Source organism: Mesocricetus auratus, unplaced genomic scaffold, assembly GCF_017639785.1.
Source record: "Mesocricetus auratus isolate SY011 unplaced genomic scaffold, BCM_Maur_2.0 Super-Scaffold_100006, whole genome shotgun sequence".
In the NCBI taxonomy this organism is placed as follows: Eukaryota; Metazoa; Chordata; class Mammalia; order Rodentia; family Cricetidae; genus Mesocricetus; species Mesocricetus auratus.
In genome coordinates this window covers 79,300,031-79,325,876 of record NW_024429190.1, presented here as the reverse complement: position 1 = coordinate 79,325,876, position 25,846 = coordinate 79,300,031, and the positions used below count along the sequence as shown (strand labels likewise).

The 25,846-nt window shown below is 40.1% G+C and overlaps 1 protein-coding gene across 1 annotated transcript in view; it reads left to right on the top strand.

The window, feature by feature from the left end:
• The window catches only part of Cfap20dc (CFAP20 domain containing), a 244,874-nt gene that overhangs the window by 171,569 nt on the left and 47,459 nt on the right, over nt 1-25,846 (top strand). The window contains exon 13 of the mRNA XM_040747560.1: nt 18,508-18,711. Coding sequence (XP_040603494.1) covers nt 18,508-18,711 — 204 coding nt within the window. The remainder of the gene's footprint in view (nt 1-18,507; nt 18,712-25,846) is intronic.

The following is a 25,846-nucleotide window of genomic DNA, read 5'->3' as shown; positions in this document are numbered from 1 at the left end:
CGAAAATAAGTCTGGGAGGAAAGCTGAAATGGATTCCAGAAGGGTCTGTGTATGGTGTGACAGTGGATTTTGCATGGGCGGGACTTCCTGTTAGTTGTGCTTTGGTGCACATTTACTACAGTATTATTTTTCATCATTTGGGTGATTAGTAATGGATTTTCTTTCCCATTCAGATGTTTTAGTTCACTTACAGCAGCTGTTAAAGAGTGTGCTGCACATCTCAGGGATAATAGAATGCCTCATGTTTTTAATGAGAAACATAATTATGTGGTTCTCATCATAATAGTTATTTTTTATTTGCCAGTTACTTCCTATAATTTGAGTGATCACTGTCTGCAAATTATAAATGAGGACCTTATTTTTGAGCCAAAAGCTTGCCAGTTAAATTGACAGATTTTCAATAACAATCTACATTAGGAGCCATAAAAGCATCATTACTCTCTTCACTTTCCGGTCTCTCTGCAGCCATTTCACAAATAATAAATGATATGAGTGAAGGTTAAGAATAAAGCCGAGTCCTCAGCTAAATCCCGAAACTAGTTATGTGCTGGCTGCATTCGTATCCAAAAGATTGATGTTTCCCATTCCACATTAGTACTTTTCTTTCTCCACTTTCTTATAAAGTATACTCAGAAACTGGACAATAAATAAGATGCTGCAGAACATACCACACATATTCTGCCTTCAAATATGAAAATTTGTATGTGTAGCATCCAAAAAACATTCTATATTTGTTACAGTACAAGACTTGGCCCATTTATGCTCTAAGCCCTTTTGGAATTAGATACTACCTAGTACGGGTCATTACCATCATTAGAATGGAAGTAACTAATGTATCTGAGCATTTCCATATGTCCACCATTGTGCCACACCCCTGTGCACAAAGTTTTTCATGTAATTTTCACAAAGGCCCCAAGAGATAGGAACTCTCATTGTGCCCACTGCTCAGATGGGGACAGTCCGGTGTAAAATATTACGTTGTCCAGGAACAACAGCTGCTGTAGTTGAGCATGGATTCCCTTTGTAACTCTAGAATCACTGTCCATATTCAGCATGCCATGAGAATAACTGTGCCACTTCTTTCTAATGCTAATAACCTCTCTTCAAGCAATACCCAAATGAAAAACTCGCTGCTATCAAAGTTAAATACAGTCTGTAAGTCTATATATCCAAAAAGTAGCTTGCTTCTTATCTGGTAATTTTTTATAGAAACAAAACCAGAACATAAAAGTGAACCTGTAAAGGCACAAATGGACTTGAAGTTCCCTGTCACTCAGCAGTGTTTTGCATCATACAAGGGAGTGACAGAGAGAATAATGAATCACAGTTTGGAGAGAAAACTAGTGATGGACTCTATATGTTCTTCTCACTTAAGAGGCACTTGAGTTAAGGCAGTTACCAGATACCCTTAGGATTATTTCTAGGGGGTTTTTAGTTTCCTGGGTTCAAAGCCCAAGTCCAACGTACCTCTTCTCCCATGAAGCAGCTTTTAGAGGAGACTGACTGACCAGAAGCTCCAGAGGAATGAGCATGGAGGGAACTTTGTCTTTGGGGAGGACTAAAGGTACAAAGGTGTGGCTTTCATTCATGCAAGGAAGTTTGGCCTCATTGTCAAAACTCAGGCGTGGGCTGGAGAGATGGCTCAGCCACTGGACACTCATATGCTTTTGTTGAATACTAGAGTTCATTTTAACTCCAGTTCCAGGGCTCCTCAGCCTCCTTCCACATCAGCACTCATGCCCATATCCTCACACTGACACAGAATTAAAGGATCTGAAAGCTCCAACTAGTCCAGTTTTATCTCTGACAACCCATGTAATCACCAAGATCCATGTCTTGTCTTTGCAAATGTGACCAACCATCTTACTTTAATAGGACATTAAATTGTTGAAGGAAAAGGTAGTCTTGCCTCACTGAAGAGTGAAATTGCAGCAGGTGTGGTGTGTTCCTCAGAGACTTGAAGCAGAAGTCCATGCTCATTGTCTTACAGTGGGTTCTAGATGTTTGCAACTAAGAATTTGTGAAAGTTTTCTCGAATGTACCTTCACAAAAGGATTCTCCCCAGAGACCCAGAGAAATAGCTTTTCTCAGTTTGACTACTTTATTAAGTCTTTTCACATGACAGAATCTATCCTTTAAAATGTTCAGTATGTTTTAGTATATTATCAATGTGCAGTCATCACCACTGTCATTCCAAAATAAATCCAGTCCCCACTGTCATTTCCATTGCCCACACCATGTTCCATACACCTACTGGTCTACTTCTTCTCCCTGCCTGTTTTGGCCATTTCATACATAAGAAACCATCTTATGTGGCCTTCTGTGTCTGTCATTTGTTGAATATATACATAAAAGCACTTGATTCATTCTGTGTTGGGATTTTCTAGAGGAACAGAATTTATGGAATGAGAGAGAGAGAGAGAGAGAGAGAGTGTGTGTGTGTGTGTGTGAGAGAGAGAGAGAGAGAGAGAGAGAGAGAGAGAGAGAGAGAGAGAGAGAGAAAGAGAGAGAGATGTATTGGAGTGGCTTACAGGCCGTGGTCCAGCTTTTCCAACAATGACTGTCTACCAATGGAAAGTCCAAGAATCCAGTTGTTGTTCAGTTCATGAGGCTGAATGTATATGTTGGAATATCATCACTATATTCTGGAATCCCAAAGAAGTAGGTTCAAATGCCAGAGAATGAATGAACTTGCAAGTGAGAGTAGAAGCAAACAGGCAAAGAGTGAACAAGAGCTTCCTTCTTTCATGGGTTTATATGGGCCCTGGTGCTGCTCAGTTTAAAGATACTCTGCACACCCTAAAAGATCCAGATTAAGGGTGCACCTTCCCACTTCGATGATTTAATTAAGGAAATCTCCAGTTGACAGCCAAGATCAGCCATCACACTGAGCCTGCATCCTTTATGTAATAATGCCTTATTTCTTTATTCATTTGTCAAGTGAGGAAGTTGGGACTGTCTCTATTTTTGGCTATTATAAATGAGGACTATATGAACCTTCATAGTCACGTTTTTTTTTACTGTAGGCATTTGTACTCAGTGTTCTTGAGTACATGTGTAAAAGTGATAAGTCATAGGAAACTGCTTTTATGAAGAGCTGCCAAGCTGTCCCAAAGTGTCTACTCTGGTTTCCATTCCCATGAACAGTGTCTGAAGGTTCCACTCTCTGAATATACTAATCAGCATTTCTTCTGGTCTCTCTTTTGAATTTAAGCCATCCTAGTGGCTGTTAAGTGGGAGCCCACTGATTTTGATATGAATTTCCCTAATGACTAATGATGTTGAACAATATTTCATTTACTTATTATCCATTTATATATCTCTTTGGGATAAATGCCTATTCACGTCCTTTGCCTATTTTTAATTAGATTATCTTAGCATTATTCATTTGCAGGAATTCTTAATAGAGTTTGAATGAAACTTTTTTTACCAGATATATGACTTAAAATATTTACTTCCACTCTGTGTGTTGCCTTTTCATTTACTTATAGTGCCTTTTTGAATCATGAACATTTTAAATTTTGATGAACCTGCTGTTTTCCTCCATGCATTTGGTAGTATATTTTAAAAAATTGCCTGACCCAAGGCCACGAATATTTACACGGAAGACTTCTTCTGACACTTTTATAGCTCTGACTCCTCAGTTATCTTTATGAATATGTAGTGTGGTAGGGGGTTGTCTGCCTACATTATTTAATATGGAAATTCAACGTTCTACCATATTTTTGGAAAAAAATTTCTCCCATTATAATGATATGTGAAATATATATAACATACATGTATATTCTCTCTGCCAGTACTGTATTATCTCTGTTACTCTAACTCTGTAAGCTTCAAAATCAAGACGTGTACCTTCTCCAGCTGTACTCTGCCCTTTCCTTGTTCTTCCGATGAATTTCCTTGTTCTTGCATTTCTGTATGAATTTGAGAATATCAATTTTGGTATAAAAGGCAGCTGTGGATTTACTAAAACAGGCCCCTCTGTTGCAGGTTTGCTGCCCAGAGTGGGGCTATTGGGATATGCTGTGGTCCTTTGGAGGGTGGTTGCTATGGGAAGTCTTCTGTCTTTGATACTGGGCCTGGAATGGCATTGTGAAAGACAGGTCCCATCTTTTTATCTTTTTCCTCCTCTTTCTTATCTTGGCTTATGATAGAAAAGAACTTAGTCTACCATATATCCCCTACCATGCATCTCTGGAGTGCCACCAGAGGCCTAAAGCAGTGAGTCTGCCCATCTTAGACTGGAACTTCACGAATCGTCAGCCATATAAACCTTTCCTGATAAGTTCATTACCTCAAATATAGCAGTGTGTGATGGGCAGCTGACTGAAATGGGATGACATCAGATCTCCAGGTCAATTTGTGAATACCACCATCTCCTCCATATTGAGCCTTCAAACTCATGGCATAGCTTTCTGGTTTTCAGTCTTTCGGCAATGCTTCATCATTTCCACACACAGATTTAGCTTCTTTTCTTTATTTACATTTTATCATTTTTATAGAATTATTTTTTATTTCATTTTGATGTGTCCATTGCTAATATATAGAAGTATACTAGATGTGTACCTTATAACCTTGGTGAACTTGTCTGTAGATTTCTATACATAGGATCATGTCACTGTAAAAAGATAGTTTTACTTCTGTGTGCCTTTATTTCTTCTTTATAAATTGTCATTGATGGAATTTTTTCTTAATTTCATTGATTTTGCTCTTTGATTACTGTGGTCTTACTATTGAAATCTAACACAGACAAATAGCACTAGCTAGATGTCATACTTGATGCCAAATATCAATCTTAAGAATTATCCTGGCATCAGTATGCAGTTATCAGTGCTGGGCTAGCACTGTCAACCATACGTTTGGATTACTAACATGTCATCATAAGTGGCATCACTGCCACCTATGCTGGACATCTAAAATCACCTCCAAAGTGATATGATATTGCTATGAGAGTCACCTTCTGGATAAGAACATCTACTGAGTGTGTAAGGTCAGGAATTCTCCTCCCTGCTAGAGAGTCTTTCTTTAATGGGTTATAGCTATTGAAAATAACCAACGGTTGTGGAAAGGAATCTATGCAAAGAGAATAGGAAAAAATAATGTACTAGAGTGGCAGAGCTGGGCTGCATGCCAGATACTTCAGTGAATATCTGGGTGGTCATTTTTGAGAAATTTACTGAGATACCAGATGTGCAAGCAACTTGTGAATAGTGCCTTAAGCATCTGAAACATTGGATACAAGGTTTGAGAACAAAACTGGAGCACAGGTCGCAGACCATACTTTTAAAGGAGCAGGCTCTATCCTAGGCTAATACTATTTGGGGTGCTTCAGTAAACCATTCAGATGCTTGCCTCTGGCTTGTCAAGAATGGGTGCAACAGGCAAGAACAGAAGTAGGTGTTTTGCTGCTAGTTCAGAGTCAAGATGAAGGGAAGCAGTAGATAGATGTTTGACTTGTGGAACTATTACAGTAAGTGGATAGCCCTGAGTTCAGCAGCTGAGAACCTGGACAGAGGGTAGTATTGTTCTGGTTACGGATCTCAGCCATTAATTTAGCCTCAAGGTCTTACAACTTGAAGTTGTGGGTGGACATCCCATCGAAAACCTGTGCTTTTACCAAGTGACTAGTCACTTCATGACAAAGGAGGGACATAGCTGTCTGTGACCCCTGACCTGGGAAGGTACTACTTAGGAATGATTACTGAAATTGATTTGCTGAGTGCTTGGTAAACTCCTTTGCAATGTTTTATTCATATTTTAATAGAGTTCTTTATTGTGAAACTCAAATATTTTTAATTAAGAAGTGCAGCCCTTGGGGTAATATTGGAGCCATGTTGATAGCTGGTAATTAAATTTCATGCATATACAACTGCATTCAAACCATTATGAATGAACCATTTTAAACTTGCAATGACAGTCTATGCATCTTTAAACAAACAAACAAAATAGACTTATCTAATGGACTTGGTAGCACCAGTCACCGTACGTGAGCTCCAGAAGTAGAACGGGGTGTAATAGCACCAAGAAAAGGTAGAATTTATTGAAAACTGATCATTTTCATAAGAGAGACAAAAGGGCCAACGATTACAACTTCAGGTGCTTTCCTTAGGGGACAGAAAAGACCTGCCTTCTTGTAGGAAAGAATTGCACAGTGACTCATATTTTTGACTTTTGATTTAATAATCACATTTCCTTTTTTCATCTCAAAACTCAATTAAAGAAGAATACTTTTAAAAGGTATTTTAGACTTTGTTTAATCTGGGCATTTTTTAATTAATTGCCATGCCATTTAGTATAACATGTAAAGGGATTAGTCTCACTGTCTCCCTGATGTGTCTCAACCCAGTATTAGAACAGGATATAGCTAAGCCACATTTATTAAAAAGTAATGAAAGTCTATGTAATTTTTGTTCTCCAAACTTAGAGAAAAAATGAATTTTAAAATTATTTTAAAGTTTGAAAGGCCTTGTTCCATTTATATAAAGTTCCACATTTTCTAAGTTATATAATACTCTTTGTTCAAAGGGAAGCCATCTGTCTCTCTTTAAATTTTTCACTGGAGTATGCCATTTGCAGCTGGTTTTCCAGTAGTTCCCCATTGTTTAAAGAATTTAGAAATGTGTTTCTGAGCCCTTGCTTGCTCCAGTTACAATATTGCTTTGTTCCAAGCACCTGTTTCAAGATCAGGTTCCCTGCATATTGGACATATGTTCACCACCCTGGCCCAATTGTACAGGTTCACTTTTGACAGTTTCGTCACAGGTGCCCACTGGCTTCATGCTGCCCTGCAGCCAACTGACAAGGCTTTCCCAAACAGAGCACTCCATAAGTCAGGAGCCATGGATACAGTGTGTGTAGAACACCTATCCCATAATCCAAACGCCCATTATACAAGGAGTAATACAGAAACCATTATTTCTGGAATTCTAGGCAAATAAAGCCTTTGCAAATTAGCAAAGTTCCCAAAATTAATTACAATGACTTTGTCCCATAGTTGAATAAGCACTACATAGAGTGAATTTGTGTGTTCCTTCCATGAAGTATTAGAAACAGGAGTGGTATTTCTCAGAAAAACTGCCTTCTGTGTGCCTGCCCTGTTCCCAGAGCCAAACTGCAGGTGGCATCACTTCAGGGATGATGGGCAGAATTAAATTGAGGCAAAACTAGCAGCATTTTTTAACCCAGGGTGCTAAAGTATATTGCACATTCCCACCAATTAATAGCTTTGGGGAAACAGTCTGATATTTGATATTTTATCAAAATTGTACTCTCTCCTGTCCCCAGAAAGACAAGATCTTTACATAAGTCTCATCTACGTTTATTGCTGAAATTACAGCATCCAGGGATTGAGTAGCATTCATGTGGCCCATAAGCATATGTGAATTAGCAGAGGAGCCTGCCTCTAGCCCTGCTGCCCTCTTTAGAGTGAGAGTTCAATCCCAAATTTGCTGTTGCTACAGAATAGTTTGTTTCTTGCAATTTATTACACCTAGTGTCTAGTTTGGCTGTAAACAAAAGCCCAATTGTCTAAAGCAGAAGTTAGATGAGATGGTGAAGAGTTGAGGGATAGGCTAAAATGTGGGTAGCATCTGTAGAACAGTGGAAGTCATTAGAACACTGGTATCTCCATTACAGAGCAGCTTCACAATGTGAACAGTATGTCTGTTGCTGGCATGAAGAGAAGCAATTTCAGATTTTCAAAAGTTGAAAAAACTGGGGCTAAGGAGATGAGTCAGGTGAAGAGCTTGCCATATAAGACTGGAGTTTGGATCCCCAACACCTTTGTAAACACGGGGTGGGCTAGGGGTCCATCTGAAATCCCCCCATGGTAAGGAGACAGACAGAAGACAGAACATCTCTAGAGCATGCTGGCTAGTGCCATGAGTGGGATTGGGGAGCTTTAAGTTCAAGCTGAAGATTTGCCTCCAAATATAAGGTGGAGAAAAATCAAGAAAGGGATTTGACATCCATGTGCAAGTGCAAACATGTACAAGCATGCGTGCGCGCACACACACACACAACGAATAACATTTAAAAATTGCAAGTAGAAGTTGACCAAATTGACAGGACTAACTGAAGTATGAGTCTATACAGATACCTGCACTCTTCAGCCAAATTCACTATGACAGCTCCCTGTGTGTTCTCCAAGGCAAGCATCCTACTCAAGGGAAGAAATTTGTCTTCTCTGATGTTCTGATGTCTTGGCTTTGTATTTCAAGTAGGACGAAATCATATTTGCCTTTTTCTTGTGTTACATAGAGGATGTGGCCGGCAGGCCCTCCAAATCATTCTAAGGTCTGAAGTCTCTGGGGCTTTTTCTGTAGCCTTTTATACAGGGTGCTCCCTAACTTGTCCTCAGCCCCAGCTCTGCCCTTCCTCAGACTGTACCAGTGTTGTTCATCAGACAGAAGCAAAGAGGCCCTTGCTCACACTAAGTGACAAGGCAATGTCAAACCCTAAGTTTCAAAAATCTAGGTGCCTGTCTACCACAGGGGCTACTCCTTCCAGTTAGAGCCCACCAAAAATATTTTCATAACCATTCCAGTGGCAGCTTGACTCCTGTTGACAATAAGCACACAGGTGTCAACATGTTTGTCATCTCATTTCTTAATACCATTGGGCCATTCCATCTTCACATCCCCAAGATTTCAGATTGTTTACTCTGCTGTTTTCTTTTCTCTAATACTCAATAACCTTAATTACTTAAGTAACGTGATTGCTTAAAAAAATAATTTAAACTGTCATTTATTGAAATCTCCTTTACTTGTCCCATGTCCAAGGCTACTGTTACCTTGAAGATGTCATATCCTTGACTGTGAGGCCTCTTCAGCTTGACTCTACCACATTCCTTCTAATGTATATTTAATTGTTAAGCCTGGGAAGTACCTTGAACTCAGAAAATAGATGCTGAAAAATTACAAATCAGTTTTCAACTCACCACAAGGTTAATAAAAAGAATCCTGCTATAATTGTCAGGATTCTTTCTGAAAATTAGCAAGTCAACTATCAAGGGAAAATGTAGAAAAGTGTATTTCTATGTAGATCATGGATTGGGGCATTCTCTAAAATATAACATCAATATACAAATCATTTAAAGATTGATTTGCAGCCCTCCTTCCCCAAAGCACAGAAACATGGGTTATACTAAATATTACCAATCTCCTCACAAGGAATTGTTGAGTCTGATTACCCAAGAATTTTCTTCCTGAGATGTTTTAGGGGATGGGTGTTTATGACATGCAGGGTTGTCATGTTGATCAGGTACTGAAAGGTCTGTGGCAGACACTTAGTGGCACTGGCTCTGGTTACACCTAGATCTGTGATGACCATTGACATAAAACACAATCTAGACTCTGAGAAGTTGGTTCTTTTGAATGACTGACTCCTGCTTTATCTTATATGGGCTGATACCACATCTTCTACACTTAGTAAAGTGTTCTAGGTTTTTAAGACTATGGTTCTGTCTTTAAGTGTTAATTTGCCTCTTGTGTTGTAGACTTATGCTGCAAGATAACTATAAATTGTGGGCAACCAGGGTAGCTCACCTTTGTGCCCCCTGCCTCATTTATATTATTAGCCCTGTGTCCCCAGTGAATCAGAGCAAGTTTTTGCAGGGATGCATAGCTCACCGGTGGCGAGATACCCCAGGACACTAGTGTACCATTAGCTACTATATAAGTGGCAAACCAGACACTGTTGCAAGTAGTAACAGAAGGAAAATGAGTTCTCAAATTAAAATGGCAATTAAAGTTTAAAATTAGCTTCTAAGAATGGGCTCATACTATTATTGCTGTCATGAAGGACTCTAAAAGTTTCCAAAACTCTACTTACATCTGCAAATTTAGTGTGATAGTGACACTCACTCTCTACTTAGACTGGCGATTGTTTTATTCTGTAGAACTACCAGCATGAGTGATCAGAGATTACCAAGTAGTCAGGTCCTCACAAATCCTCTCTTACTGCTCCTGGCTGTCACTCTACCTTTACAGCTGTCCCAGGACCAGTTCTGACTCTATATTCACCGTAATGCCTTCTTTCTTAGCATTTTGTTGGTGAGAGTCAATAGAACAATCATTTCATGGCTACATAGTTTTTCCCGTGTGATTCTAACATCATTAATAATCAGTTTTACTAGACAAAGGGGTAGTTTTAATTTGGGAGCTATTAATATATCTTCAGGTGAAATTTTAGACTTTCAGTAAAACTTGGATGGAGCAGGGAAAGCAGTTTCATACTATAAGTATCAGTTAATTATAGTTATTCTCATCCCTGTTACTTTGGGTCAGTATTACTTCACTTTTAAAATAGTAATGTGGAAGTATTACGTTCTAATCTGTTCAAAGTTTTTCTATGACCATAATCTGCATACTTCTGGCTTGCCTCGCATTTTCTGTCTGAGAGTTGGAATATACTACAGTATCACCCATTCATTGTAAAGGTCCAGATTAGATAGCTTCCCCATGAAGCTTACCAGAACTTTCAGGCTCTGATGTCTCCATTTGTATTATTCCCTAACAACCACCATCCCTTTAGAGTAGGTGAGTATTCAGATACACTCAGCACAGCTTGAAACAGTACTGAAATGGTTTTGGTTTGATAGCAGACTGTATTTTTTTTTTGTCTTGTGCTGGGGATAGAACTTTGGGACTCATCCATAGTTAGACAGGCACTTTACCACAGAATGACAACCCTAGCTCCTGACTGACCTCATTCATATGCAGAGATTTTACAGCAGGACATCCTGCTGTTCAGTAAGAGTCACAAGGGGGACTTGATTCCTAAAGGGCATCATAGAGATTTGTAAGCTCCTGAGTAGGAACTTCCAGCTATAAAGTACGTGAGATTCTTGGTCTCACTTCTCTTCACACTGTACACTGATGTTGAAGCCCCCAAAATTTTCAGGCAGGTATTTAATCAATTAAGCTATTCCATGCTAAAATCTTGAAATGAAAGACTTGGTGAAGGGCATCAGGTGAAAAGGTTGTTTTATGTGCCATGTTTTATCAAAAGGAGTTCCTTTTCCTTTTGGCTTGACATCTATGCGAGTCATTTGCTGCCATGTAGCTGTCTCATCCCAGAAGTCTCTCTTGCTGTGCTAGCTATAAGGCTCATGAGAGCATTCCTTAATGGTTTTCAACATGTGGGCGACACTCCTTTGGGAGTCAAATGACCCATTCATGTATGTTGCCTAAGACCATCAGCAAACACAGATGTTTACATTATGATTCATAATAGTAGCAAAATTACAGTTGTGAACTATCAGTGAAAACACAGATGTTTACATTATGATTCATAATAGTAGCAAAATTACAGTTGGGAACTATCAGTGAAAACACAGATGTTTACATTATGATTCATAATAGTAGCAAAATTACAGTTGTGAACTATCAGTGAAAACACAGATGTTTACATTATGATTCATAATAGTAGCAAAATTACAGTTGTGAACTATCAGTGAAAACACAGATGTTTACATTATGATTCATAATAGTAGCAAAATTACAGTTGTGAACTATCAGTGAAAACACAGATGTTTACATTATGATTCATAATAGTAGCAAAATTACAGTTGTGAACTATCAGTGAAAACACAGATGTTTACATTATGATTCATAATAGTAGCAAAATTACAGTTGGGAACTATCAGTGAAAACACAGATGTTTACATTATGATTCATAATAGTAGCAAAATTACAGTTGGGAACTATCAGTGAAAACACAGATGTTTACATTATGATTCATAATAGTAGCAAAATTACAGTTGTGAACTATCAGTGAAAACACAGATGTTTACATTATGATTCATAATAGTAGCAAAATTACAGTTGTGAACTATCAGTGAAAACACAGATGTTTACATTATGATTCATAATAGTAGCAAAATTACAGTTGTGAACTATCAGTGAAAACACAGATGTTTACATTATGATTCATAATAGTAGCAAAATTACAGTTGGGAACTATCAGTGAAAACACAGATGTTTACATTATGATTCATAATAGTAGCAAAATTACAGTTGGGAACTATCAGTGAAAACACAGATGTTTACATTATGATTCATAATAGTAGCAAAATTACAGTTGTGAACTATCAGTGAAAACACAGATGTTTACATTATGATTCATAATAGTAGCAAAATTACAGTTGTGAACTATCAGTGAAAACCATTTTATGGTTAGTGGTCACCACAGCCTGAGCGAGTAACTGTATGAAAGGGTCGAAGCATTAGCAAGGTTGAAAGCCATTGCCGTAATATCTTTGCAACTAATATCTGAAGACAGATCAATGAAAATAACCACCTGAGGGACTTAGTGAGCCAAGAACCTACCAGGGGCAGAGCACATCTGAGTTAGACAGCCTTAAGCCCTTGCCTTATTCCTATCAAATCTGATTGGCAGCACCTCCCTTTCCCACAAGGAGTTTTGCAGACTCCATGTTGAGCCCTTCTGAGTCAGAATTATATGAAACACTGTCCCTGTCAGTGGTTGGGTGATTCAGTTAGACATCATCTTATGTATGGAGTTCCCTTGTTCTGAAGACTGCACTATAGTCTTCCTTTCAAAATAATACAGGAATAATGATTTGGCCTTTATGATGATTTTGAAATGAGTTAGGAGATTGCAAACCAAAGCTATCTTGGAGAACTAAGGTAATTACTTCTATCTCTGTGCCCCTTCTAAATGTCTGTCAGAATGCAGTTTATTGCTGCAGGAAATAAAATCATGAAAATACAGAGTTCTAAGCAAGCCTAACATGGAAGGGCCTTGAATGGAAGACTCTCAGTAAACATCTGTGGAATGAATCACTCAGTCTACTTTATTTCCACTACTGTTCCTGCTTCATTACTGCCCATGATGGATCTTTCTAAAGACTACCAATTTCACTGCTGGCAAACTTAATTAACTATCAGATGTCACCTTGGACTTAAATGGGGTGTTCTCTAATTCTGTTGGACAGTTAATGCCAGTCATGTGTGCTCTGTCTCTTGAGGATTGCAGTCTGTGGAGATATATTATTTATTATTTATCAAAGCTTACCTGAGGCGTCAGAAAGCAAAGCTAGCAATACTCCATAGAGATTAGGCAATGGTGATATCCACCTTTAGTCCAAGAAGCCATACTAGCAAACCATAGAGCTAGGCGGTGGTAGCACACACCTTTAATCCCAGGACTCAAGAGTTAAGCAGATGAATCTCTGTTAGTTCAAGGCCACAATGAGCTACATGAAATTGATCCAGTCCTAAAGAGTAACAGCTCACTCAATGGAGATCTCAGTACTTGGGATAATATGCCTTTTATCCAAGAATCTGAGAGGTACAGAAGAAAGAACCAAAGGGTCTCATGAGGCAATTAGTCTCCAGAGTATTGTGACCTCGACTACTACTACTTTCTGACTTTGAAATATTGCCTTTTTAGTGATTTTTCATTGAAATATAGATGGTGTTCCTTTATGATGTTTTCTCCCAAAGCTTCTTAAATACTCATTAATGCTCCCATATTCTAACAACAGAAATAACCCATCAAGAATAGATAATAACTGTAAATATATGGAGGCCAAATTTGGGACTTCTTAACTTTGTAAAACAAACAGTAATGGAAATAAAAGGTGAGCTAGGTCAAGATCCAATAATAGTGGATAACTCTGGGATGCCACTCTCATCTTTAGATAGGCAATGAAAACTAAAACTCAGCGAGAAAACTTCATATGGACTATGCCATAGATAAAATGGACCTAATATATCTATAGAATATGCACTCTTCTCAGAAGCCCATGAACTTTGTCTCAAATAGACCACATTCTTGATCACAAAGCAAGTCCAAGCAAATTCATAAAAATTAAAATGATTCCTTACAACTTATTAGATCATAGTAGAATAGAACTGAGTAACAAGAGAAACTACACAAAGATTGGAGACAGACTGGTGAACTCTTGAATAACCTAGTGAGTCATTGAAGTGGGAGTTATTAAATTCTTAAAATGAAATTTTAATGAAAATTAAATCACAACCACAGTATACTTACAATGTAAGTAATTCAGTTCTAAGGGAAAAGCTTATAGCTATGAGTATTTACTTTAAGAAATCTGAGCAATCTCAAATAAATAGTCTGATGATGCATATTGGGGGCTTAGAAAAGTGAGAAGCAGCAAAGAAACCGTTCTGCTACAGAATGGAGGAGACGGCCTACAGAATGGAGGACATGTAGTTACCAATTGCACATCAATCAGGAGATTAACATTTAAAAGCTACAAAAACTGAACCACCAGAACAAGAAATAAACAATCCATTTATGAGTGAGCTGAGGAACTGAGCAGATGGGTCTCAGAACAAGAAGCACAAATCACTAATAAACATTTGAAAGGATGTTTGTTATCTTTAGCCATCAGGAAATTGCAAATTAAAACTGCTTTGAGAATCAATTTCACCCTATCAGAATGGCTATCATCAAGAAAATATACAATGACCCTTACACACTATTATGTGGTTTTAACATGAGGAACGAGTTCTATATCTGCAGGTGATGTGAAAAGCAAGATAATGAGTATGGCCGGGGAAGTGTCTGTAATAATGATGGCATAGAGATACTACCTTCAGTGTGTACAGATATTTTGTAAACCAGTAAGAAAACGGTAATATGAGTTTTTAATGTCACCAAAATATGCATAGCAAAGTACACACAAAGCATTTGCATGACACTTTTAAAAGTAATTACATATATGGGGAGAGGGTTCTTGTGGCTTCTGGAGCCATAAAGATTTAGTTGAGGTTCCCCAACAAGACACCAAAAAGTCCTCTCATCATATTATCAAATAGCAATATTTTAAAAACTCAAATTATGGAGATGGCAATATCTTATTAGAAATCATTTGGTGTCTTAGAAACTCCAAGAATTGTTTTCAGGATTACATTTTTTTTTTCGTAAAGCAATGAGAAAGAAAAGACAGTAACTAACTCAAAGGGTCAGCCAGGGAAGGAAGTGTTTCAGTGGTAAGATCTGAAAATTATCATGTGTCATGGGAAGTCCTTTTGGCTATAACGATTATTTCCAGACATGCCAGGAAAATTAGACCTGAGTGCAAAGTACATTCCTCATATGTAATGCCAAGATTAGCCATGGTTTAAGCCAAAAGGAAAGGGGATATGTTCAAGCTTTCATATACAGAGACAGAGACACAGACAGAGAATTTTCCATATTTCAGTTTTGTTGGTGTGTGAGATTATTTATTGCCTGTGTTTTCATGGGTGTAGTTAACCTCCTTGGAGTGGAATTTTCCTTCTAGTACTTTCTCTAGGGCTTGATTTATGGGTAGATATTGTTTAAATTTGACTTTGTTTTGAAATATTTTGTTTTCTCCATTTATGATAAGTAAAGTTTTGTGGGTATAGTAGTCTGGGCTGGCACCTGTGGTCTCTTAGAGTCTGCAGGATATATGTCCAGACCCTTCTGGCTGTTAATAGTCTCCATTGAGAAGTTGGGTATAATTCTAATAAGTCTACCTTTGTATGTTGCTTGTCTTTTTTCCCTTGCAGCTTTTAATATTCTTTCTTTGTTCTATATAAGGATTCAGACATTATGCTGACCCTACCCCCTGACAACTGTCATTCAGGCAGCTGCTTAGACAGCTCAAAGGGCCCTGTGTTGTTACAGGTTCAGAGGCAAGACACCACTACAGTTCTGTATATTTTGTTTTTTGATTATTGTGTGGCAAGGGGTCTTTCTTTATTGATACAATACATTTTGGCATTCTGTATGCTTTTTGTACCTTTATAGGCATTTCCTTCTTTAGGTGAGGAAAATAATTCTTCTATGACTTTGTTAAAAATATTTTCTAGGCCTTTGAACTGAGATTCTTCTTCTATTCCTATTATTCTTAGATTTGATCTTTTCATGGTGTCTCAGATTTCCTGGATGTTTTGTGTTAGAAACATTTTAGATTTAATATTTTCTCTGACTGATTAATCTATTTCTTCAATGCCTGGGATTCTCTCTTCCATTTCTTGTATTCGGTTGGTGATGCTTTTGTCTATAGCTGCTGTTCACTTATCTAGATTTGCCATTTCCATAGTTCCCTTAGTGTGTGTTTTCTTTATTGCTTCTATTTCCATTTTCAGATCTTGAACAGTCTCCTTCAACTGTTTGTTTTTTTCTTGGCTTTCTTGGTATTTGAGGGATTTATTAATTTCCTCTAGTTTATTGTTTGTATTTTCTTCAATTTCTCTAAGTGAGTTTTTCACTTCCTCTTTAAGGACAGCTATTGTCTTCACAAAGTTGATTTTAAGGTCTTTGTGTGTGTGTGTGTGTGTGTGTGTGTGTGTGTGTGTGTGTGTGTGTGTGTGCTTCAGCTGCATTGAAATATTTAGGTCCTGCTGGCATAGGATCACTGGGCTCTGGTGGTGCCATATTGCCCTTTCTGTTACTGATTGTGTTCTTATACTGGTGGTTAGGCATCTGGGTTTAGAATAATTATAGATATAGGTGCTAATTTCTAGTTTGTGCATGTTGAATGGATGTTTTGCTCCTTAGTTTCTGATTCCCATTTGATCTTCTGGTCATTGTGGCCTGTGTTTCTGTCAACAGACATGACTTCTGATCCAATAGGAAGTCTCTGTCCAAGTTGGAATTGGACTTCTGGCAGCTAGGTTAGCTTGACCTTTGGCACAATAAGGAGTCTCTGCCTGCATTGGGGGTCAGGATATGTTGTGGAGGAAGGGAGTGAGGATTGAGGCCACTGAATGAGTGGAGGACGTCCATTGGCTGGCCACCTACCTATGGTTCTGGGAGCCAATGAGGTCTCTGATACAGTAGGAGTCTCTGCTTGAGATCAACTGTGTGGTTTTCTGACTTGCTTGTTGTGCACCTCTTCTTCTGACTGCTATGGCCTGCTCTTGGGCAGGTGCTCTGACCGCCATGGCCTGCCTGTGGGCAGGTGTTCTGACTGTCATGTTCTGCTCCTGGGCAGGTGTTTTGACTGCCATGGCCTGCTCTTAGGCAGGAGCTCTGACTTCTATGGACTGCTCCTGGGCAGGTGTTCTGACTGCCATGGCCTGCTCCTAGGCAGGAGTTCTGACTTCCATGCTCCTGGGCAGCTGCTCTGACTTCCATGCTCCTGGACAGGTGCTCTGACTGCCACAGCCTGTTCCTGAGCAGCAGAAGTCTGCCTGAGTTGAGGCAGGAGGAACAGACATGGAGGAAATAGCAGTGGGACAAGACAGGGGGCAATAGAATGGTTCTTTGGGAACCAAATCTAAGGGGTATGACAGTTCTGCTAGCTGGTGGATCACTTGCCTATTCTTTTTAATTTTTTGGTTTTTATGAGACAGGGTTTCTCTGTATTGTTTTGGAGGCTATCGGTCCAGCCCGGCCTTGAATTCACAGAGATCCGCCTGCCTCTGCCGCCCGAGTGCTGGGATTAAAGGCGTGCGCCACCACTGCCTGGCATCACTTGCCTATTCTTGTGACTGGTGTGTCCTGTGTCTGAACAGTGGACATCTGCCCATGTTGGAGGCAGGCGCATGGGCAGGGTGAGTGTTTGGGACCTGAAACTAGGGAATGGAGCAATTCTACTGGTAGGTGAATCACTCCTAAAAATATAATTTTTAAAAATTAAAGAAAAAATAATATTTGTGTTAGCATCTGTAGAGTTACAGTAATAGTCTTTATTCCATCTTCTCTTTGTTCTGTATCAATAAATGTCTACTATAGCTGTGAGGCCTTTCTGGATTACAGAACTTAACTTTTCCCACCTAGTATATTTGGTATTACTAGTCAATGCTACTGAAATTTATCTATTACCTTATAAGTCATTGTCCACATTGCCTAGAAAGGGTGTTTCTCTTTGCCAAGTTCCTTTTAAGTTGACTGTGGTGACTCACACCTGCAACCTCACCACTCAAGAGACTGAAGTAGGAGAATTACTGTGACTTCTAGGCCAGCCTGGGCTATGGGGAAACACTTCTTCCAAAAAATGTATAAATTAATGTAATTAAAAGCTGCTTTGGGTTTGAGCCCTGCAGTTAAGCACTTAAAAATCTCCACCGTGAGATTCCAGCCAGAGTCAGGCAGTCAGGCCAATGACCTGTGCAGATCATGACTAACTAGTCAAATGCACGGCAGTTAGTTAAACATCTATAATTGGAACAAATGCTAAGAGTCAAGACTTATAAATTCTCTAACACATTTAGAGAAGGTGGCCCCATTTGTCATTGTCAGGAAAAGCCTTCCCAAGGAAGAGTGGCATTAGTTAGCCTGTCGGGCAGCCATAGGGAACTAGAATGGAAGGAGAACTTAGGCTGGTGCAAGTTTGATGCTTTTGAGGGTCTGTCTTCACGAAGGTAGCAAACAGAAAGATTAGGTTGGGTAAGGAGGGCAACCTCTCATGAAGGTGTGAAGAACTTTTGGACCTCATTCAGAGGAGGGCCCTCACAGGTAGGGCTACAGTCACACTTCTGGGTAGCCCATGAAATCGAAAGCAAGTGACTCTTTGTCATTTCTCTGTCTCTTGGTCAGGAATACAACTGGAGGAACTATCAGCCCAGCCAAATGAGTGAATGTGAGCTACAAATGCTAGCAAGCCTCCGACGGCAGCAGAATGAGGACCTGGAAGACACTGGGGCTCCTCATGGCCTGAGTGCATCCCAAATGGACAACTGTAATGTTAGCATCAGTACCAGCAGTGATGACACAACCACATGGAACTCTTGTCTGCCACCTGTGAGTTCTAAACTTTGCATCTATTCCCTTGCCTTCAAAAGGAGCAAGCCCATTTCTAACAAAACCTAACCTTTTCCAGGAAAAGTAGAGCCCAAACAAGGTACCCACCATGAGAAACATACACAGCGCCTTGTGGGATAGTCTTTTAGGGGAGGGACAGATAATAGAGGGTGCCTTTGTCTTGTCTTACATTGTCTTAGACCCTCTTGGAAATGTGTGTATGACGATTGGTTGACTTAGTTCTCTTTGGTTCTGCACAATAAATGAGAACCAGGTCATTTATAAACACAAATATCTATTTTATTTAGTTCTAAAATCTGGAAAGTCCAGGGTCAAAGGACATACATTTGTCAAAGGTATTATTTATGCATCATCCTCTGATAGTAGGGAGAATGGTCATGGTTATGTGGAGTCAGAGTAGACTAGTAGAATGGAGCTCAATGAATCTTTTTACCATGAACTCACTCCCACAATAATGGGATTAACTCATTCATGGTCACAGAATCTTCACAATCTAACCACCTCTTAAATAACTCTCCTCTCTTCTCCTTCATGTAGGCAATTAAGTTTCTTATATGTGGACTTTGGAGGGGAGGGGTCCTCAAATCATAGCAGTATATAAAATCTTGCAATGAAATGGGCTCTGACAATTCCTGCTCCTAACATAAGCCTTTTGCCACATAAAAGAGACTTAATATTTTCATTGAAATGCTTATTAAACGAATGAACAAAGTGGAAAAGACTGTAGACATACTAAATACTGTTCCCATGTAAGGACAGAGAAGACCTTCTTTAGAAATCACTAGATGTTTGCTGACTCCTCTGTGTTTGAGGGGTCATGATAGGAGTTACAGATACCTTTTCCAAAGGTTTACATCCCCATGTGTTTACATGGTAAAACATATTAGCATAGCCATCACCCTCACCATGGCCCAGCAGAGAATGAAATATAAAATCTCTGACTAAGCTTATACATAGCTATATAAAGTTAGGAATGTAGCACAGTGGTCGAGTCCTTGCCTAGCATGTGTGTCATCCTGGCTTTCATCCCCAGCACTGAAACACTTTAATAAGCAAAAGCTGAGTCTTCTTCATGCAGACTGACTGCAATCCCAACTAAAATAGCATGAGAATAGTTCTGAGTTCCACAGTGCAACATAGGTTCCTGACCATCTCTTGCCTGCTTCCTTAGATGCCAACTGGAAATAATAAAAGGTCTCATAATAAAAACTTAAATTAGGGACTGGAGAGACCAGCCATCATTTAAAAGTACTCACTGCTCTTTTGAGGACCTGAGTTTGGTTCCCAGCAACCATATGGTGACTCACAGCCCTCTGTAACTCCAGCTCCAGAGGATTCTATACCCTCTTCTGGCCTCCACAGGCACCAGACACATACGTTGTACACATACAAACATGCAGACAAATCCAGGCACATAAAATAAAAGTTAAACCTTCAAAATTGTTAAATTATGTTTTAAACCTGCATAAATACTAACTTCAGATGTGACAGAGAAGTTTTATATATTTAACAAGTACTCATTTTGCCATCTGCTTTAATCTTAAAGCTGGTTTCTCCAGGTCTCTAACATCTTGGTGGGCCTTCCATGTTTGAGCAGTGCCCTCATGTCATAGTCACCTGAGCGTTTCCAGCTGTCATTAGTGTTTCCACTCCCCAGCGAGAACCCGAGGCTCTGGCTCTCTTCCTGGTAATTCTTGGTCTGTGAGTTGCTTGCCAAGTAGCTGCTACAGACAACCAGTGGAAAGCTAGACTCCTGTGCTCCTGAGAGAACATGCAGCTCATCATGGCAGGTGAAACCAAATAGACTCCAAGGAGATGAAAAGTGGGGATATCACCACCAGTGTTCAGTTAGTGACTTTTCTCTCCCTCTCCCCTACCCCCAGCTTCCTCATGCTTAATTTATGATTTCATTAGACATGGCCATGGATGCATAAGAACTCTTGCAACGGCCTTGGTGCTGGACAGTATCCACCACCCAGGAAAATACCTGTGTCCCCGAGACATTGACCATACAGCATCCTCTCACCAAAGTGAAAAGCATAAAGGTCTATTTCAGACAGAAGTGAAACATGCCTTTCTATAGAATATTCCTCAGCAGTCATTTAAACCCCAGTTAGAAAGAGAACAGTGGCCTCTGGATGGAGCTTATTTTGTCAGGAAGTAGCTCAGAGACCAGCAGTACAGAGGGCAAGCTGAGGAATGATTATTTATGGACTGAGAAGTCTGAACTCTTGGTTGCCCTGGATACCGGGTTCTCATCACTGTCCTGTTCTGGCAAGAACTGAAGTCTCCTGCATGACAAGTACTCTGCTCTAAAAGCAAACGGCCAAAAATAACACCATTAGTAATGAACTTAATAACCCCTCTATTCAACCAAATGAGAAATTGAAAAGTCTATTTTTTAGACAGAAAATTTTGAAAATCCTACCTTTTGTATTCATAGGATATGTTTATTATTTCATCAAATTCAGTTTGCTCCAATATTGGAACTATCAACAAATGGGAAATTGCATTCCATAATGAAATCTGCATCCTACTGCTCGTGTGGAGTTTAAATAGAGCAATTTACAAGTATTGTTTCAGGCTCTCTGAGAGCTCGTGCTTTTCCCTCAGAAAAGGTGTGGAGATGGCAAAAGCAAAATGAAAGGCCTTCTGATGTCACCATTAGGATGCCCTGCCCTACTTTTGTCTCAATGAATGGTGCTCCCTTCCCATGACCCTCCATCCAGACGATTGGAAGTCATCGCCCACATTTTTATTCCCCCATAGCCATATTGGTCTTCAGATACTAAGGCTCTTCTATTTGTTTCTTTTTTAATTAAGTTTTTTAGATTTATATATTTTACTTTATGTGTGCATTCCCGGTGCCCTCAGAGGTCAGAAGAGGATGTCGGATCCACTAGCACCGGAGTTCTGAATGGTGCAAATCACCATGTGAGTGCTGAGACGCCCACACCAGGGCCTCTGCCAGAGCACCAAGTAGTCCTAACTGATGAGCCATCTCCCCACCTCTTTGCTTCTTAGTCCCCACTGCCTCACGCCACAGACTTGGCATGCTGCTGTTTGTCTGAACCTATGCAGCAGTACCTGGCCTCTACTCCATGTACCACAGGCTGTGGGTTAGGAGCACTGGTTCTAAAGTCATAGTGTGGGGAATCAAAGCCAGCCCGTTACCTTGTAAAGCAACTGGTGCTGAATTGGAAACATAATAAGCACTTAGTAAAAACCTTGGGTTTCAGAGATGGCTCAGGTATTAAGAACACTTGCATCTCTTGCAGAGGGCCTGGATTCTGTTCCCTGTATCCATGTCAGACAGCTCAGAATATCTAACACCCTCTTCTGGTCTCTTTAGGTACACACACACGGCATATACTCACACAGACATACACACATAAACAAAGTAAATCTTTTTTTAAATGTAATTCTCATTTTGCACACTAGACCTCTGTAAAGCCCAGGTCTGCTCGGCTCTCTCCCTTCTGTAAAGCCCTTCAGTGGTGCCTCACGGCCTCTTGAGTCTGGCACAGAGGCCTCTGCGCTCTAAGAAATGCCCATGTCAGCCTCAACAGTCTCTTCTCTGCACCCTTCACTCCATGCTTTCAAACCACTCTGTGAATATACATGTGTCTTGTACTAGATTATCCCTCAGACAGCTCCAGAACTTTCTGAGACTCTACTCTAGGCCTCACTGTGAAAACTATATCTTATTTTATACCCTAGAATCAGGAAGAAGTAGTTCATCCCAAACTTGGGTTTGTCACATTCATTCATTCTGCACCTTTTTCTAGTATAATGTATTGGGAAGTAGGCTGAGGTTGGGGATATAACTTGTCCTCATCTTAAGATGTTCACAGAGGCAAAGGCCCTGAAATCCAGGATGGTGATAATAAAATGAAAAACTATAGGATGATGTAGGAGGAGCAAGTAATTTGGCTTTTGGGTTCCAGGTGTGCTTTCAGAGAAGGCATCGGTGAAGTCAAAGTTCAAGAATGTTTGCACATTTACACGTAGACAAAAGGGGGGGCAGAGTTTCAGATTCCAAAAAGGAGCAGACACATCTGTGGAGGTGAGGACACAGTCTCACCCTGGACAAGCCTCTGCCTCTCTTCAGCTACACAGAGCAGGAAACTCACCACTCCTACCTAGCCCACGGCATCCAGCACATGCACAGAAGATTGACGCGACTCCAGCCACACTGTGTCACCTGGCCATCACTGGGGGAGCCCCTGCCCCTGCTCAGTCCAGAGTGCTCTTCCATACCACTCCTCCCTTTGAGACACACCCACTTGTTGCCTGTCTGTCTGTGTTTGGTTGTTTCTGTTACCTGCTTTGCTTACACAGTGGCTTCTTAGGAAAGAATTCTTGTATATTCATGTATTTGTGATGGGTGCACACCATGGCACACGTGTGGAGGTTGGAGGAAAGCTTGGGAAAGTTAAGTTTTCTTCCACTGTGGATGTTACCAGACTCATAGAAAGCACCGTTACCTGCTGAGTCTGCCTCTAAAGAGTTTATTGTTAAAGTGTTTTATAGTCACTGCAAAAACTAGAAGTTACAGAAATATCAAATAAATCTCCCCCTGTCCTCACGTACATTCAGCCTCCTGCATGTCCAATACGCTCAACTATAACTCTCAGCAACATTAAATAACCATTGTTACCAGTGTCCCCAGTCCATAATGACAACCCGACAGGAGGCAGCACAGCTGGTTGTTAGTCATTGATTAAATGAAGCAATCGGTAGCATGCACACTAAATAATTCCTTTTTACTCTAAGGTAAACTGGTTTTCATCAGCTCCAAAACAAACATCAGCTTTGTTTTGCTTGAGTAAGTCTTGAGTGGCACATGCAATATTGTATGTTAAATATTGATACTAAACACTTGGTATACATCCTGAGAAGCTTTCCCTCTGAGCAAAGCTTTCTGAGCAATTGTGGCCACAGGAGATTTAGTGAGGCCAGGCCCAGCAGCTGTCCTCATGGGAGGAGCTAGAGAGGAGACAAGAATACAGTGAGGTCTTTAGCAACAGCTATCATGTTTGCCACAAGCTCTGACTCGCCAGCATCAGTACAGTTCTGAGTAGTGTGTATTGCTTAAAAGGTATTTAGATTGATAAATTAGTCATTTAAAATTGTAATTAAATGTAACCATATCTTTCTCTTCCCAAATTGGCTTTTGTAGGCTTTTTAAACTAAATAAACCAAGCCTACTGAGAAATCCATTGGCCCTTGACAGACAGATTTTTCTAAGTTTCTAACTTAACCCCAGGTTCAATTAAAACAATACCTTCCGCCGGGAATTGGCAGCACACGCCTTTAATCCCAGCATCGGGAGGCAGAGGCAGGCAGATCTCTGTGAGTTTGAGACCAGCTTGGTCTACAACAGTTTGTTCCAGAACAGCCTCCAAAACAATACAGAGAAGTCCTGTGCCAAAAAACAAACAACAGCAACAAACAATGCCTTCCAACTACTGCAGAAACCTGGCTATGAGTAATCAATTAATCAATTTTGGAGGCATTCTGGAAAAGTAGCCCTCATGGGATTTGTTCAAGAACTTGGTTGTGTGCACCCTTTGGAAGGTAACTGCAACTTAGTCACAGTGAATTTTGAGTGAGTGTGTTTCTGATTTTGATTGGCAATAACATAAAAACGTTCCATCATGGTGTGTGGGTGTGTGCGTGCTCACGTGATTCACACGAATATAGTTTCATATAATGACCAAAAGACTATAAAGCTGTCCTGGGCCCAATTCCCATCTTTGTTACTTACTTACATTGTAAAATGGATTCTCCAAAGGGATCTCCCATGCTGCCTTCTGCCAGTGAATGAGCCAAGTTCCCAAGATTGGAACCTGCAGCTCCCCCAGGGGGATTTCTCCAGGTTTTCTAGAGCACTTCCCCTTTTCGTGGCTCCTGAGGCTATATAGGGAGACCAGGGTGGTGCAGGTGGACTAGGGCCGTGCAGGTGGCTGGAGGCTATACAAAGATGCAGGGTGCTTGTTTGGCTGAGTTTACATACTGGTGTCATTGGTGTCCACACGGCCACCAAAAGAGTGTTGCTGATGGTCTTTGGTGATTTCCTTTGTTAGTACTTCATTATTTCTGTCCCTCCATGAACCTAGAGTCATGGAAAAGCACACCTGCGGGCCGGTAGTGTGCATGCCTTTAACCCCAGCATTCAGGAGGCAGAGGCAGGCAGATCTCTGTGAGTTCGAGGCTAGCCTGGTGTACAGAGCAGTTACAGGACAGAGTCCAAGCTCCAAATTTGCACAGGGTGCACAGAGTAACCCTGTCTCAAGAAAAGCATACAAACAACAACAAAAAGAAAACATAAAAAGCACACCTAATGTGCAGTGCTGTTCTCTGAGTAGATGCCTCGAAGCTCTTATTCCTTCCAATTAAAAACCCTCATACCATAACCTAATATAATATATAAGCCTTCCCAGCTTGGCCAAAAGGGGGATGAAGAGAATCTGAATGCTCATCTTATGTATTCATCATTGTGGCATTTTGCAGAGCATAGTATTTGGAGAAAAATGAGACAAAATTCACTTAATAACATCCCAAGCATATGGTGAGGCTCTCAGACAAGTTATTTATGGCCTTGATTAACCTTGCAATATTATTGCCGTTTTGAATAGATTTTACATAACAACATAAAGATATTGTCTGTACCTCTCAACATAGCAGGATTATCTTATCTCTTGTTCTTTTATTTAGCCTTCCCTGCTCTCCCTTACCTCAACATTTCCAGCAAATTGATCATAGGAAGTCGAAGCCTCTGGGTGGTGATTTTATGAGAGCCTCTTTCCTGGCACTAGGGCATAGCAACAGCGCCACCAAAAGGACAAGGTCTGCCATTGCCAGACTCTGTTTCATGTATTTGTCAGGCACTTAGTTATCTGTGTTTTTACTTGATACCAGCATGCAGGCTACCGTGCATTTTAAGTGTTTCATATCTAATAGCTCTTAATTTCTGCTAATCTGCAGATGTATTAGTTCCTCAGCTCTTTGGGGATATGCTAGATTTGTTACCCTGGTCACCTATGAAGGTTGGGATTGGCCATGCTAAGCTGTAGATAAAATCAGATGAAACTATAGAAATGATACATGA